We start from the raw sequence: 16,502 nt of genomic DNA on the forward strand, positions 1-16,502 counted from the left end.
CCCGATCCGACAACGCGGGCCCTGGTGCCACCCTGCTATCAATCCTCGGAAGCGTCTTATCAAAGTAAAAAATCCTCGGAAGCGGAAAAATTGAAATCGACGATGCTCGGCGATCTCTATCTCTACTCCTTGTCTCTACTTTTCTTCCCATGTCTTATTTATATTATTTAATAAAGTAACTAATTAATCCTACGTGTGTTATGCTGATACCAGTTTATTGCTACATCCTTCATAGGTTTTACCTTTTCGGTTCATCACTCCATCCTTCGTGCATTTTGCCGCTCTCGGTTTCATCACTCCATCCTTTGTACATTTTTGTCGTTTTCGATTTCGTCACTCCTCATTCGTGCATTTTGATCCCGATTAGTTACGGCATCCTTCGTGTGTTTTGCTATTTTTGGTTTGTCACTTCATCCTTCGTGCATTTTGTTTTTCTTAGTTTTATCACTCCGTCCTTCGTGCATTTTGCCGTTCTTGATTTCGCCACTCTATCCTTCATGTATATTTTGTCGTTATCCATCCATCACTCTGTCATCTTGTATTTCGCATCCCATCAATGTCCCACACCTTACTCTAACCATCGTGAAGGCTTTTAGTTTTTCCTTCTGCATTTTGATTGTGCACTGTGCATCCTTTATTTCTGCTCCTTCTGGTTTTTTTTTCTTCATGCTGTCATGAGACAAAGGAGAAGGAAAGATAGCAGCATACAAATACACAAAAAAAAGGGTTCAAGGGAGAGCGGTAGTACATGACAAGGTGCTAGATCATCATGTTTCTTGTACCTGCTCGTTGTTGTTTCAGGCACAACTTTAAAATAAGTAATTAGTCATTCTGGTGTACATGTTTCCAGTCCTTCGCTTTTATCCTCCTGCGTTTCGCGATTCCCAATCGTTCTGTACCTTTCTACATCTACGTGTGGGCTTCGGCTAACAAGGCCAGAGGGTTGGTTGCTGCTGTGTCCATCTTAGGAAAGTGATCATGTTGACCTTGTTGCTGTGCAACTGCGGGAGTAGAAAAATAGAAACCTAGACAACCATGCTGGGCTTGCTTTGCTGGGCTATTTGGACAATGAGAAATGACTTCATCTTTCAAGGACGGTTACCCTTGATTCAAGCATGTCATCAAACCTTCAACCTTCAAGAAAGAACTCAATATGCTTGTGCATCGAGTAAAATCCAAACACAAAGCTTGCCTAGCAGAATGTCTAAATCTCTTTGCATAGTCTTCCTCCTTTCTTTGATTTTCTTTTTATCTTTTTTGTCTCCTAATCCTGAGATGTACAAACTTGGTCGTTCTTTTCTTTTTTAAATGTATTAATCCAGTAGGGGGATTGCAAATCCCCTCGTGTTACATAAAAAAAAATCCACATGCATTTATTCCTTCCAAATAAGGCCCACTCCTATTTCTCAAGTGATCCTAGCCCACGTCTCACAGCTCGTCCTAAGGCTGAGTCCAGTGGTGGGGGGAGATATCTTCCCGCCACGTCAGCTCTCACCCAACTCCTACTCCACTATCATCCTACCCCTCCAATGCACAGGCCATAGTACCAGCTCTCACTTCTCTCTCCTCCACGTCAGCTTTTCTTTTCCAGATTTAATTATTTCAACCTCCTTTGTTCGAATACGCAAAAGAATTCAAGAAATAAATTTTATTCAACTTAAAAAAGTTACTGATTACATAATAAATAAAAAAATTACATAATAAATTAAAAAATACATAATAAATTAAAAAATTACATAAATCTAAGGATGACTATGTGCCAACACATGCTCAACCAAATCCTGCTGGAGCTGTGCATACATCGGTGAGTCCCTCATCTCAGTGTCCATCTGAATTCTGGCAGCTAGGCTTGGTGGTGCATCGTTGTGGATCGCCGGACCGACATTGGACGCAATTGTCTCATAGATCTCGTCCAAATCGGTATCACGCTCGTCATCGATGATCATGTTGTGTAGGATGACACATGCACGCATGATCAACCCAAGAGTACGCTGTGAGCAAGAGCGTCCGGGAACTGCTATAATGTTGAACCTAGACTTGAGCAGTCCAAACGAACACTCGACATCTTTGCGCCAAGCTGATTGAGCATTTGTGAATACCTGATGCTTCTCACACTGCGGAAGAGTAATATCCTTCATAAACACCGGCCAAGAGGGGTAGATGCCGTCGGCAAGGTAGTAACCCCTATTGTACTCATGTCCATTAACCGTAAAGTTCACTACGGGTGCTTCTCTTCTAAGCACATCAGTGAATAACCGCGACTGATTGAGTACATTGATGTCGTTGTTGGACCCGGCCACTCCAAAAAAGGCATGACAGATCCAACGATCATACGATGCAACGGCTTCTAAGATAATGGTGGGATATTTTATATCCCCCCTTTGAATTGCCCCGCATGTGCCACCGGACAGTTTCTCCGCTGCCAATGCATGCAATCGATACTCCCTAGCATGCCCGGAAAGCCACGCTCCTCGGCTTTCGCTAGTAGACGCTGAGTATCCACGATATTTGGTCGACGGCAAAACTCATCCCCGTAACAGTAAATGATGCCTTCATAGAATTTCTCTAGACAATCTAATGTAGTTGATCTAGCTAGCTTTAGGTACTCATCTATCGAATCCGCAGCGCCTCCATAAGCTAACAAGCGTAAGGCCGCGGTACAATTTTGTAGCGGAGAGAGACCACGACGGTTGCAAGCATCTTCTCTTTGGGTGAAATATGGAGAGTATTCACCTAATCTACGCATAATACGTAGAAAAAGTTGACGCCTCATTCGGTACCTTCGCCGAAAGTAATTTGGAGGATAAACGCAGTTGTCGGCGAAGTAGTCTTGGAACAGCCGATCATGGGCACCCTCACGATCATGTCTGATTTAGCGTCGATGATGTCACCTTCTGCTTGACTCCTCTTCAAGATTGAGCATCGCCTCCTCGTACTCCGCTTGGAACGCATCGATCATTTCAGCCTCCATTCCTTCACTCTAATTCGTGGTAGACGAAGACATGGCGTCAAGAAGAGTGAAATTGAAGTGTTGATGGGAGAAATGAGCTCAAATGGGGTGGGGAAGGAGTGAAACCCGGGTGAGGTATTTATAAGGGGGTTAGGGATGAAATTTGGGATTTTTTGCAATTTTTTTCGAATTTTTTGGAGTTGAAACAGTCAAATAACGGCTAGCTCAACGGATAGTCTGCGTGGACCAATAGAAACGTGCCACGTCACTCCCGCCCCACCCCTCTCGCCCGCGCACGCCGACGCCGGCGCGCCGCCTCGCTCCCGCCCGCCTCCCGCCCCCGCGTGCCTGCCAACGCGGGCGTGAGCGGGGCGATAGCGCCCGCTCCCGCCCGGCGGGATCCATCCCGCCCTCCCTCTCCCACTCGACCGCCTCCCGCCCGCCTCCCGCCTGCACCACGCCGATAGGGGGGCGGTACCGCCCCCCATTAACACCAGCCTAACTCTCGTGAAGATGCTTAATTTTCCCTACATTTTGACCGTGCATCCTTGATTCCGCCCACTTTAATTTGGTTCTCCATGCTGTCGTGTGACAAGAAGAAAGAAAGGCAGGACACGTAAGTTAGTGAACTTCACTATTTTTTTTTCTTTTAGTCTAGATATTTACCTACTACTTTGTATCACTTAGGTTCTATCATGACAAGAAACAGACTTAATAAATTAGTGGCAGTGTCAAATCTTTTTGTAGGTAGCGATGCAAATTTATTAACTTGACATTCACTAACATTTTTGTTTCATAAATGTATGAGTTTTCATACGAGACTTCATTTTGGCAAACTAAGGTTCTTCTTATATTTGACACTTGTTAGCTCGAATATGAACATATTTAAAAGAATAGAGTAGTACTATTTATGGGCAAAAGGATGTCATGTCGGTGAATTTGTAGACTAGAATATGATGCTTTTGGGTAGAACTCTGAGGAAGAATTTTATTATCAAGTACGTATGATGCTCTTGGGTAAAACTGAATAAATGTACTAGTTTAACAACGTCCTTTTAGCATGAGCTCGTAACTCTAGTATAGTAAGCAAATCCATTCTTTTGTTACATAAATAAACGATGAACGAAGAGAGTTTTCATTAACAATATTCTTATTTGTGGGCATTATATTACATCTTGCACAGGGGGCCCTCCCACAATGTCAGGTACCATAAGCTCAATCTCTCCTAGATAAATCAAAGGTTATAAACTTGTGTACTTATAAAAGCTAAAACAAGATAACAACTAAATACCCTCAATCTAGCGTCCAATGGGCAAACAGAAAAGGGTATTTACGCTTTCCCTGGATGTACTACATCATGGCTTATCTGGATACCGTTCGTCCCCACGTCCCACGACACGTTGGGTTGGTTATGTGGATGCCATGTCGACACATGCTGTACTAGCCAAAGTGCTATATCAAGTTACCAACATCACTGTTGATGTGAAAACGTGCCAAGCCAAACACCGAGCACTGAACATGAAGCCAGTAGAGCCTCTCTTTACCGAGCCTTGTGGAAGAAATCGGAAGTTCCGGAATTTCTAGAGTTTGGCTAGAAAAACATGAAGGTATGAAACACTCACCCTAGAAGGATAACTAGCACACTTACATGGTGAAGGACGGCTAGCTCTACAAGCAAACCAGCAAAAGATAACCAATGAATTTACGTGGCAAAGAACGACTAGTTTACGAGCAAGCTAGCAAAGACAGTTGATGCTCTCGCTCGGGAGGGACCCCGTCAGGGCATAGACGTCGCTGATCATGCCCTAAGATGGCCAGCAAGTCTAGAACGCCATCTATGATCGTGGTGATCAATACACGAACAAAATGGAGGGTTGGAAGAGGAATTAGGGTTTAGGAGTAAAAAGGTAAATGCATGGTTGTTTGGTTCAATTGGAGGTGTCTCAATCAGGCTTGACCCTTCATATACGTAGGACGACGGTGTGTTCTGGCCCCCCGAGGAGTCGAATATACATAAAAAAATGACCTAGAACCAATCTACAAGTCTTTCTCGAACTTTCTATGTAAAAACCGAATGTTCTGACATTCAAAACCGGAACCTTCGAGGTTCTTGACCTGCACAGACACTAAAATCGGAACCTCTGACATCCAAAATCAGAACTTCCAATTTTGACCCCTATGAGCATTTGTGAACGCCATAACTTTCGCCTAGCCTCCAAATTAGGCGATCCATATATCCATTTTGATCATCTCGACGAGGACTTCATCTTGGCGGGCGGGGCCAAGATTTAACCATAGGAGGGGCCAAAGGACTGCGTAGAAAATGAACTTATAAGAAAAAAGTTTAAGCAATAGAGTATATATAACTCCAATATAGTACGGACAAAAAATATTATAGAAATGGCGTACCAGTGATGCTATTAGGTGCGATCACTTGTTGAGCATGTAGATAGATTTGTTGACACAAAGAAAACTGCATTGTGTCAATTTGCTTCAAAATATTGTGGAGTACAAAATGTGGGAAACATTATAAGAAGGCTATTTTTTACTTAGTACTGTCGTAAATATTCAACCATAATGAACCAAAACTACATGCCTACTACCCGGCCACAACTACGAGCATATTTGAGATGACTTATCCTTGTGCGGTTTTCTACTACAGTTGCCATAGAAACCGATTAATTTTGGGATGAGAGAGGGACAGATTTATACTACAGTAGTGTTAAAATGTAAATGTAAATGACAATGGCGCCAAAGTCAGAGCAATTTTATTCTTCCTTTGATGAATGGAGGCTCCAAGATTCAGTTGTAAGGTCATAGTTGATTTTTGTCTCTTAACTACTTGGATGCACGATTGCAAACAGTATTTGTGATCCATACACACTTAACTGATCAGCGCACATGAAAAAAAATTTGCCTGATCAGCGCACATGAAAAAAAATTGCCGCTGATCTTGGGAGGGGCCATGGCCCCTGCTGCACCCCCTTGCTGGCCACTGTCTAGACTCATGTTTTGATCTCATATTGATGCTGCTTGAAGTGTTTCTTTATCTTTCTATTGAAATAAGAAATGTTAGAACGGAATTAACTGTTTTAGTCTTAATCTCGTTTATCTTGGAACGTGCCAATTTTAAGTATCAACAATCACTTTAGCACAAAATTACCTTGAAAACAAAAGATCTAGGGGTTCTTTGCACTACCTTGGTAGTTCCAAGGGGTTATTTGCGCTATTTAAATTGTTTCTTTTTTCAGAAAAAAGGCACCATTTTGATCGTTAGAGAGTTGAGATATGATCTATGCTTTATCTTTATCTTCAGTTGATTGGACTTGGTCGAGAGCTCAGGAGTGCCTCGTACATTTCTTTTTTAGTTTCATCCCAGCCCGACCCAATAGACAATGTCTGCACCCAGGAAACGTTAAGACTCAAACACGAACAACTCGTGGTAGGATTCGAGAGGCATGATCATTCGTCAGGGTACCGCCTGGTGGACGAGGCCTTCAGAAGACAGATAATGATCAACGAGCTTAATGGCTGCAACGTAGTACGTAGCTTGTAACATCAAGCAGCTTAGGTAGATGCAGATTCAGTCCTGATCCTACCATCCTATTGTTTACCGCTCATTTAACATTTGGCATAATGAACGCTACTAAAATGTTCCAGTAAACAAACACAAGACATTCGGGCAACTGGTTCCGTAATTTCCATCACAAATCTTAGTATTCTCCGACGTCAAACACAAGAAACTCGGGCGATTAACTCAGTAATCTCCGTCACAAGTATATGCATTCTCCGACGTTTGCACCATCCGTACAATATTACCGTGAAATATCAGGAGGGCAGCACTGATTCACTTAGTGATGCTAAATGAGTCCGGTAAATACATCTGAGGGTAAGCTTGATGAGTGGTTGGTTGGTTAATCACAAAAATATCGGCGCCATGACCAATGTGATTGTGGCAAGCATCTTGATAAGAACATGAAGCGAAGGCCCCGCCGTGTCTTTGAATGGGTCACCAACCCTGCAATACAACAAACGTACTCCTGTAAGTGTTACCATAATCAAGGAGGCCTTATCAATCTTCCATAATCAGAAATTTGCCAGGTCCCGTGCCCTAAAGTTGTCAGTATGAAAACATCACTTTTTACTATGTAGTTGATCAACAGTGGAACCTCGGCTCAAGAGTATAGCCCCAGCCCCCAAATTATGTGTCAATAGAATGGCATTATATATAACTGAGAAACTTACGTGTCGCCAGTAACCGCAGCCTTGTGAGACTCACTGCCTTTGCCACCAAGAGCACCAGTCTCAATGTACTTCTTCGCATTATCCCAAGCGCCCCCAGCAGTGTTCAGGAAGAGTGCCATGAGAATACCAGAAACCGTCGCGAACATAAGCATTGAGGCCACAACTTTAGCTCCAAGAAGAGGTTGGCCAGTGGCGTGGCCCAAAATCCGGAAGATAACGCCTGAAAACCATGTAAATCAAATTATAAAAAGCATCATGGACACAAACAAGAATCCCACAGTTAACACAGGTATGCATAAAAACTCACCAACCGCCATGGGTGATATAATTGCTAAAGCCCCAGGTTTTATCATTTCTCTCAAGGATGCAGATGCAACAATTGCAACACAACGTCCATAATCAGGCTTCTCTTTGTAGTCCTGGATGATATTATGTTACAAGTTGACATCAGCTTTTTCAAGCATAAGGGAACTGAAGAACTTCATGATATAATCATGTACTCACCATAATACCAGGCCTCTCAATAAATTGTCTCCTGACCTCATTAACAACTTCCTGTGCAGTTTTGCCAACTGCCGAACAAGCCCATGCACTGAAAAGGAATATAAGCATCGAGCCTAATAAACCACCAACAAAAATCTCTGGGACTGCTATGTCAACCTGCAACAATTGTGTAAGGCCACAGAATAATGAGCACATAAATTCAGTATTCCATGTGGCATACTAATATAAACTGCATACCTCTTTGAATGGCAATTGAGCAAAAGAAGCTACTTCATCCATATACGCACTGAACAGGAGGAAGGAAGCCAGTCCCGCTGACCCAATGGCAAATCCCTTTGTAGTAGCTTTCGTTGTGTTGCCCACAGCATCTAGAACATCTGTGATTTCCCTCACGCTTTCAGGCTGCAGCAGTACTCAATCAGAGTTAAGATAATTAAACTTAATACAGAATATCAGCGCCCACATTTAAACATGACACAAATGCTAAACCTGCTAATTACCTCACAGCCATTATAGGAAGAAAAACAGTACATAATACTTTCAATTATTATTTCTTTTATTTGAACTGTGAAATGTTTTCAAATTTCGTAGTGGTAGAAGAATCAAATAATACAGATTGTTTGCTATGACCTGTGAAAGACATTTGAACTACAAAAGAAACATATGAGTGTAATACCTGCTGGCTCATCTCAACAATACCACCAGCGTTGTCAGCTATAGGACCAAACATGTCCATAGTGAGAACATACCCTGCTGTGCTAAGCATCCCCATTGTTGCTACGGCTGTCCCAAAAAGACCACCAGTTGGGTTACCAGACTCATCCACCAAGCCAGAGGTCTGCCCCAGCCAATATGCTGATATAATGGCTACACTTATCACTAGAACTGGAAGAGCTGTTGATTCCATTCCCAAACTTACTCCAGCAATAATATTAGTTCCATGTCCTGTAGAACTTGAAAGAGCTAAAAGGCGGACTGGCTCGTGTTTATAATCTGTGTAATACTTCGATATCCAAACAAAAGCATATGCCGTAATGATCCCCACCAAGCCACACAGCGCAAAGTTTAGCCATGCTGAAGGTGCTTGTTCCGTATACAGGAGCCAACGAGTAGACTGGAAATTTAACACAGATCAATAAAATTATAAAGCAACTTCTGGTGAAAAAAAGATTCAGTTTTACTTTGTATAAAGGGAGCAAAGATGACATCACAAACATAGCTTCTGTTCACAGTGAGTTGGAAGGCTTGCATAAAACATTAACCGGACTCAACGTAGAGTTATAGCAAACCTTAGCAGGTGTTCCTCATGGTTTATAATATGTATCTGTTATCAGTTCAAATATCTTTGGATTGCATCCTGTGGCTATGGATTTAATTATAAATAACTGCTAGATTGAGGTCATCTCCCCTTTTGGAAAATATCTGGAATGACTTTCTTCCAAGAACAACTAACCATAATTGCTGTTTCAGCGATTCATTGAAAAGTTCTCCTTATATTATATCCGACGACAATGGGAAGCATGCATGAAAGATATTCAACTATGCTGTAAACCGCTTTTGCATACTGCAATTCCAAAGTGATTTCTGCACCCAGCCTTGGGAACAAATGGAGCAATGTCATAACAGTATAATACTACAAATACTGCAAGCAGTAAGACAACATAATCAAACAACAAAACTATTTACCAAAATAACAAGAGACTCACCACTCCAAATGCAAGAACAGCAAGCATAATAGTAACAGAATAGCCTTTTTGCATAATTGACATGGGATCTTCGATAGGGGAGATGAGACCAGGGTCGCGTGTCCCTCTGATTGAGAGAATTCCAACTGATGACACCACCAAATCGAATGAATGGACAACAAGAGGAAACAGAATAAAGCCAGAGGGATCTGCAATTACAAACAATGCTGTTTTAGACCAGAGCAGTGCGATTACAAAGGTGCAAGGTGTGTATCATTGTACCAAAAATACAGCAGCTATTAATTTTATTTAAAACCAAGTACCGTCCAAATATAGTCATCCAAAGATTATTTCTGTATATATAGATCATTGGGAACTTATCATATTAAAAATATGAGCAACCACTTGCAAGTTGTGGCCAGTGTTCTTGTTGACAAGAAGATTGGATGGCGACAAGAGAGACTTACCCTCAATCTTGCAGCGCTGTGCCATTGTTCCCCCAAGTATCATTGCACTGATAATTTCTGCTGCTATGCTCTCAAAAAGATCAGCACCTCGCGCAGCACAGTCTCCAACATTGTCACCAACCTGAGTAGTTTTCTTTTGTTACACAAGCATATATAGTAGCATATGAACTATAGGACAACAAGAACCAGACAAGTAGTTGTAGAGCAAAGCAAATCTAGTATTGAGCATTGCAGCACAGACAACAAATATTCAATCCTCGAGAGCGCATACAATTCAGAATTCTACCATACCTTAGGCAACAAGGGAACCCTAGCGCATATAGTAGCACAGAACACACCAATTTATTGAGTTTCAAAACGAAGGCAAGTTGTTGAGAACAATTTTATCCTTAATAAAGCTTCAGAAGCACATGAATATTGATTTTTATCACTAATGTCTAGGTGTATTTGAACATAATTAAGCTACCTTTAATGAAAAATATGAAAAAAAAGGTGCAGTAATGTTTAATAGAGAACATCAATACCAAGTCAGCAATGACAGCAGGATTGCGAGGATCATCTTCTGGTATTCCCTGCTCAACTTTTCCAACCAGATCAGCTCCAACATCAGCAGCTTTGGTGTATATTCCACCACCCAACTGAGCAAAAAGGGCAACAAAGGAGGCACCAAATCCATATCCCACAAGGAGAAGAGGCACTACATAAAAACATATGAATAAGCAATAGAGTAATATTCCTTTTACATAAGAAAATGATATTGCAACTACATCACATAATTGGAGGACATGTGGATAGGTTGGAACATAATCTAGTGCAGTTTCAGGACCTTATAGGAAAATTACATGTAACCCAACTAACTCTACACAAACATGAGGTAAGGTCTACAGTAGAGTTAAACATCCTTTAGACAGGACTTTGCTCTGAAGTGCCACTTATAAGACTGAGAACCCACTGAATGGACCTTGCAGCATTGATGAAGCACATAACAATGTTTTGCAGAGAAACTCCAGGCAGAGATATCAGATTCTAATCATAATCAACTGAATAACAGAATGCTGCTCATCTTTGTACTAAGCTAAAAATAAATTGCAGGACACATGAAAAATGTAGCATTAATGTTTGGGTAAGTCAACATCACCAATATAAGGAAAATATGTGAATTCTGCAATCCTCATAGATCAAACATGTAGTATTAGAATGAATGCCTCGAGATTACCATAATCAATCTGTAACGGTGGTCCTTTGGCTAGAACTACTAGCTTTGGTCTCTGTTCCATTTAGGTTCGAGTTTCAGTTTTGTTTTTTTAGTCCCAAACAAAATAGTTAATTAAATTTAACAAGTCTTTTTTGTTACTGACACGTGGGCCTAACCTTGCTTATCAGCAATACACATAGCTTCTCTGTGGCCAAGGATGGAAGTTTCTAAGTGGAAAGTGGAGCCATAGTGAAATACGAGTCAAATTTAGAAAAACATAATTGCATAAGAGTACTTCCCCCCTACTTAAGTTACAGAAAATGATCAGTTATCACAACCTATAACCTTGCAACGATGCCCATATATCAAACACCACTTATGAATATCTGGTGCACTGTGTACAAGAAACTTACAGTCGGTAACCTTCATTGAACCAGGTGAATCTACTCCAAGCCAAACATAAAATGTTGAATACAGTATTGCCACACCAAATACAGCCATGCAAACAACCACAATGGCTGAGAAACCACCAGCACGGACAGCAATCTGTTTTGAGGAATCTGTCATCATTTCAAAACTATATGGCAGGAGAAACACCTGAAACTACATCATAGAACGAAAACAAAACCTGCAATGCTTCCCTCGCAGAGCGCCGAGCAGCACTTGAAACTCGAACATTTGCACGCACAGAGACCCACATCCCAACAAAGCCAGCTATTCCAGAACACAAAGCTCCAAGGAGAAACGAAGCAACTGTAATATATGCAGATGTTGCCCTGTGCAGTAATGAGATTCATGAGATCTCAACATATCACATGTCAGTACAACTAAGGTTTCAGATAATGGCAGAAAATCACCTTCCTAAACCAGATGCCTCCTGCTGTGGGGTGGTAGTGCGGAAGAGATAAATGCCAAGAATGACAAAGGCCAGAATACAGGCCATTTTAGAAATAGTTCCATATTGTGTCCTAAAAAATCCTTCAGCACCATCTCTTATGGCATCAGATATCTGAACAAGAGAAGGCACAATCAATCATGCTACAGCACTGATCTGACAGGTCAAAACCCAAAATTTATATAAAAATAGGAAGTAACAGAAGGGGCGGCATGGAATATGGATGTAAATTTACAGATCCAAATTCAATTAATTACATAAGAAATCTATTTTGTTTCAGCATAGCCGGTCCCAATCCCAGACAAAGGAGGAGGGGTCCCTTCTCCTAAAATGGGGTTTGAGAGAGGTTTGGTGAGCCAACATAAAAAACCAGTCACTCATAATGAGATGACACCCAATAGATGTTCACGTTGGGTCTGATCTCTAGCCTAATCCAACTTGCTTGGGACTAAAATGCTTTTTGTTGTTGCTGTTGTTGTTTGTGTTGTACATAGTGAAATCTACTTAATGGCACAATCGATAAGTCAATGGTGTCAGCATCATACCATGTTTGCTTTGTTGGTGCCAAAATGCCCATAAAACTAGTACACGATCCAGTCATAAATAACTACAGTTTCAAACAGTGGCACCAAGACATTGCTTTGACCATTAAAAAATAGCAAATTTACAATACTCTGAAACTATTTTTTAAGACAAATCTAGCCACCACTTTTCATGTTTTCATTTGAAATATTCAGAGAGATATTGATGGTCAAAGTTCAAATGTGTTGACTGCAGTTATTTGTAACTGGAGGGAGTAATATGAGCCATGCACAACCGGACAACTTAGATTGCCACTTGGCAGGTTCAACTTGTATACAGGAAGTCTAGATGCACCACAGGGAAAAGAGGTGGCTTGAAGTCTGAGCCACAAATATGCTTATTTGCTGATTTATTTGGTCCATTTTCAAATAAGTGAGCGATACTTTGCAGGTTCATTTGTTATGCAACCTTATATTGCAAAAAAAAAATTAGATTACTGCATGAACTAATCTAGAGTAACCTCATAAAAATAATGAATGATCTCATGCTAGTTGATGTGATGTGCCTAATTTGGTTGCTTGTGGATGCAGCTCAGCATCCACAGTTCCACACAGGCCCCCAGCAAAATGTAATCCCTAGAATATTACTCTTCAGCCCACACCAACAGATAAAGGAGCACGGAGTCAAATATAAAGAAAGTTCTATCCACGATCTAGTATAGCTTATTAACATAATAATAAGAATCATAAACAACTAAATCTTAAGTATGCAGGATAAGCTAGCATAATTCTAGAGCAGCAGGTTGTAGTTAACTGCATAAAGCAGAATATGCATAGCAAGGTCGCAATAGTGGCATGCAGCACTATGAATACATATAGAGACACCATGTTACAACTAGCAAAGCATTGAAGGTGCAGAAAATGAATGCACTAGCACATTATCAATGATCTGAACTGAGGCACTTTCTATACCTCAGACATTTCTGGAGGTCCTTCGTCCTTGGCAAGAACCCACTTTGTGAGGTAAAGAGAGAAGAATAAACTGAGAGTACATATACAGAATACAAAGACCACAATTGGCGATGTACTGGCTCCCACATATAGAACACCACTGAAGACCAAAAGAGAGAGAATAATCAAGGCACGGGGATTTATCCTCATCAACAAACGGAAGGCCTGTAGCAACAAAATAGATTGTATAAGAGATAAATGAAAAAACATCTAACAGTAGCTCATGACATGTTAAAAAGAAAAGTGTGCCAATCAGGCAACCAATCAGCAGAAGTGTGCACTTCAACAATTTTTCATTTATCAAAGTTTGCGACATGGAACCACAAACCACGCAAGTAGCTTAGAAACATAATGTAAAGGAATCAGTGCACATTGTGATAGAAAAGACTGGTTCAAGCATGGAAATCTATGTTGTGTAGAGTACTTCAGTTCAGCTCATTTCAAAACCCATAAAAAAGAATAATATAGAGTGTTAAACTGGCTATTCCATTTAGCTGAATGACCATTATTGGGATATGACAAAAGAGGATAAATTTTAGCCTTGACTTGCTTTCGACTAAAAAGGCTCTTTTTATAGGTGGGAATAAAAGGCTTCTTGTTGTTAGAATGATAACTTTATTTGGTCAATTTGTGGTTAAATTTCTTGGGTTTAAATATAAAACTAAACACAGAAAGATGGAAAAGGAATGATATAGATCCATAGTATGCTGAACTGTTCTTTGGTGTACACTTTGATAACTGTTGATTGGCAAAATGATGGTATGAAAAACAATAAATCAATAGTGTGGATATTTGTTTCCCGCCAAAAAGTAGCGGGAATATATCAACAAAAACAAGGACAATTCACACTGCCGTGATGAAGGATAAATGCCCTGCAGTTGCATATACTAGCACGCAAGAAAGAATACATGCACAAGTGAGCACCCGAAACATGAATGGAAGCTAAATTAATACCCTTCGAAGTAGCCAGAAAGCTCATTTATGTATTTGAAGGTGGAGAAAGCTTAGTGGTAGACCATACCAGTGGTATAGATGATTTACTTCGTACTGTAGAAAAGGTTCTTGGTCTTTCCTGATACGACCTTCCATTTTCCATGTCCTCTTCCATCATGATGGAATACGAGTTTGCCCTCCTTGTAACTGGAAAAGGAATGAACTCCCCACCCTGGGGTAGGTCACTCCCTGATCCCTGGCGCTGAATTTTGGATAGTCTATGTAAGACACCTCTCAAAAACAGCGAGCCTTACAAGTCAAGCACATCCAGATTTTCTTCAGCCTCAGCCACAAACTTCTCTTGGACTGAAAATGTCCTTTTTGTGTCAAAATCTACAAGATGATATAGCATGACACTATATCTAGTGAACATTTCAGTAGAAGCATGACAAACAAGCACAAAGTACAATTGTTGTATGATGAACTTTAGCTCATTAGTAGATGATAGATAGAATTGGGATCATGGGAGTTGTTTTTGATTGTGTATGATCTGAATTTCCACGTGCGATTAGGCTGGCTTGTTTGAGTGTGTCGTACCGTCGTAGGCTTACATTGGAAACCTTGTTGGAATACCATTTCATTAGCTATGATAATATGATAATATCTACGATTTGTTTTGACTTGTGTGGTTGTGTTCTGAAGTATAGCAGTTAATGTTTGCAGTTGTGTATGCGTGCGCTGTGCTGGCTTGTTTGCTTGTGTTGTAGGCTTACATTAGGACTTTGGTTGGAGTACCCAATCATGTGTTTGTTGTATTTGCTAAGGATTGAATTTATATTGAAATACAGTCTCTTGACTAAAGATATGGAGCAAAAAACCCAGTAGGTCCTGAATAAGTTTCAGCTTTACATACCGAGCAGCTAACCAAACATTGCAAGCCATGCAGGACTGCACTTTCGCATTTGCCATAGATCTATTTTCTAAACAAGTGATGGCAAAATCACTCTCCCACAGCTAGATAAGCGTAACAGATAGTGCATAATGTACAAGAGGCCCCAATTATCAAGGAATTGCACTACCGAGCCATAACAGAAACTAGATCGAGCATACCAACCCATTTTTCCATTCAATTTTCAACAAATATACATAAACGCATCCAGATCCAACACACCAATCCATTTTCCACATACAGATCTGAGGGAGCGAGACGAGTTGGGCCTCACCTTTCACGTCCTGCAGGAGTACTGATGCGGCGGCGGCTTGCTGCGGTCGGGCGAGCCTGGCGGGGGCGCGTCAGCCTACCCTGGCGGAGGGGCGTCGCCCGAGGCTGGAGGAGAGGCGCGCGGTCCGCGGCGCCCCCCAGCAGTCCCGCGGTCCGGCGTGCTCGGCCTCGGGGGCGATAGCTTCCAGTCGACCGACGCGAACCAGGAGGTGTCGCCTCGGCGCGGCTGCAGGCGACGCGAAGAAGCCGCGGTCGACGTGAGGAGAGGTGCGGGCGGCGCGGCTGCGGCGACGGGGGCGCGGGACCGGGACGGACTGCGTGGCGGCTCTCTGTCAGTTTCCACCTGTTAACTCTGAAGAATGGAAGTGGAACTGTCGGCTGAGCGACACTGAAGAAAGGCGTCTCTTAATCTGGAAAGCGTATTTGTGAAGAATATTGGGTAGGCGCATCTTCACCGTTTATCTTGTATCGCACGGTTACTTTTAATTATTACCAAACTGTGTAAAGGTTAAGTTAAAACTAATTTAATCGGGAGAATTTGCCGAAAGTAGGGTTTTTACCCCTTTCAAAAAAAAAGAGTAAAGGAAAGTACAGAAGACATTGTATTCTATTTCATATTCTAGTTCTGTGTAGCTTATACACATGTAGATTCGATTTATCGTTATTATTGTTGACTAGAAAATATGTCCGTGCGTTGCTACGATAAACTATATAAATATATTGATTAGCATTTAAAAATATATATATTATCCACCATATATTATATAATATATATAGTACGAGCACTTTAGTTTTTTCATATTAATCTCGTCAAACGTTTATTCTAAACATTTTCGCACCTTTAACTCAACGTACAGGTAACTGGATTCTAATTA

General features: G+C 41.2%; 1 protein-coding gene across 3 annotated transcripts; it reads right to left on the minus strand.

Moving 5' to 3' along the window:
- Positions 1-6,601: 6,601 nt before the first annotated feature.
- LOC112885752 (pyrophosphate-energized membrane proton pump 3-like) lies at positions 6,602-15,968 on the minus strand. Of its 3 annotated transcripts, none has more exons than XM_025951389.1 (15): positions 15,629-15,968; positions 14,494-14,667; positions 13,434-13,637; positions 11,903-12,054; positions 11,674-11,821; positions 11,459-11,591; positions 10,375-10,547; positions 9,851-9,971; positions 9,405-9,592; positions 8,375-8,812; positions 7,936-8,100; positions 7,699-7,854; positions 7,502-7,613; positions 7,195-7,414; positions 6,602-6,967 (listed from the first exon to the last, which is right to left on the minus strand). In XM_025951389.1, exons 2-15 carry the CDS (start codon positions 14,581-14,583, stop codon positions 6,868-6,870), a joined length of 2,400 nt encoding a protein of 799 aa, XP_025807174.1. In that variant the 5' UTR covers positions 14,584-14,667; positions 15,629-15,968; the 3' UTR covers positions 6,602-6,867. The 3 variants fall into 3 exon arrangements, with proteins under 3 accessions (XP_025807174.1, XP_025807173.1, XP_025807172.1); XM_025951388.1 differs by having other exon boundaries at positions 14,494-14,771; XM_025951387.1 differs by having other exon boundaries at positions 14,494-14,798.
- Positions 15,969-16,502: the final 534 nt, after the last annotated feature.

The sequence above is a fragment of the Panicum hallii genome, chromosome 3, assembly GCF_002211085.1.
Source record: "Panicum hallii strain FIL2 chromosome 3, PHallii_v3.1, whole genome shotgun sequence".
NCBI classification, from domain to species: Eukaryota; Viridiplantae; Streptophyta; class Magnoliopsida; order Poales; family Poaceae; genus Panicum; species Panicum hallii.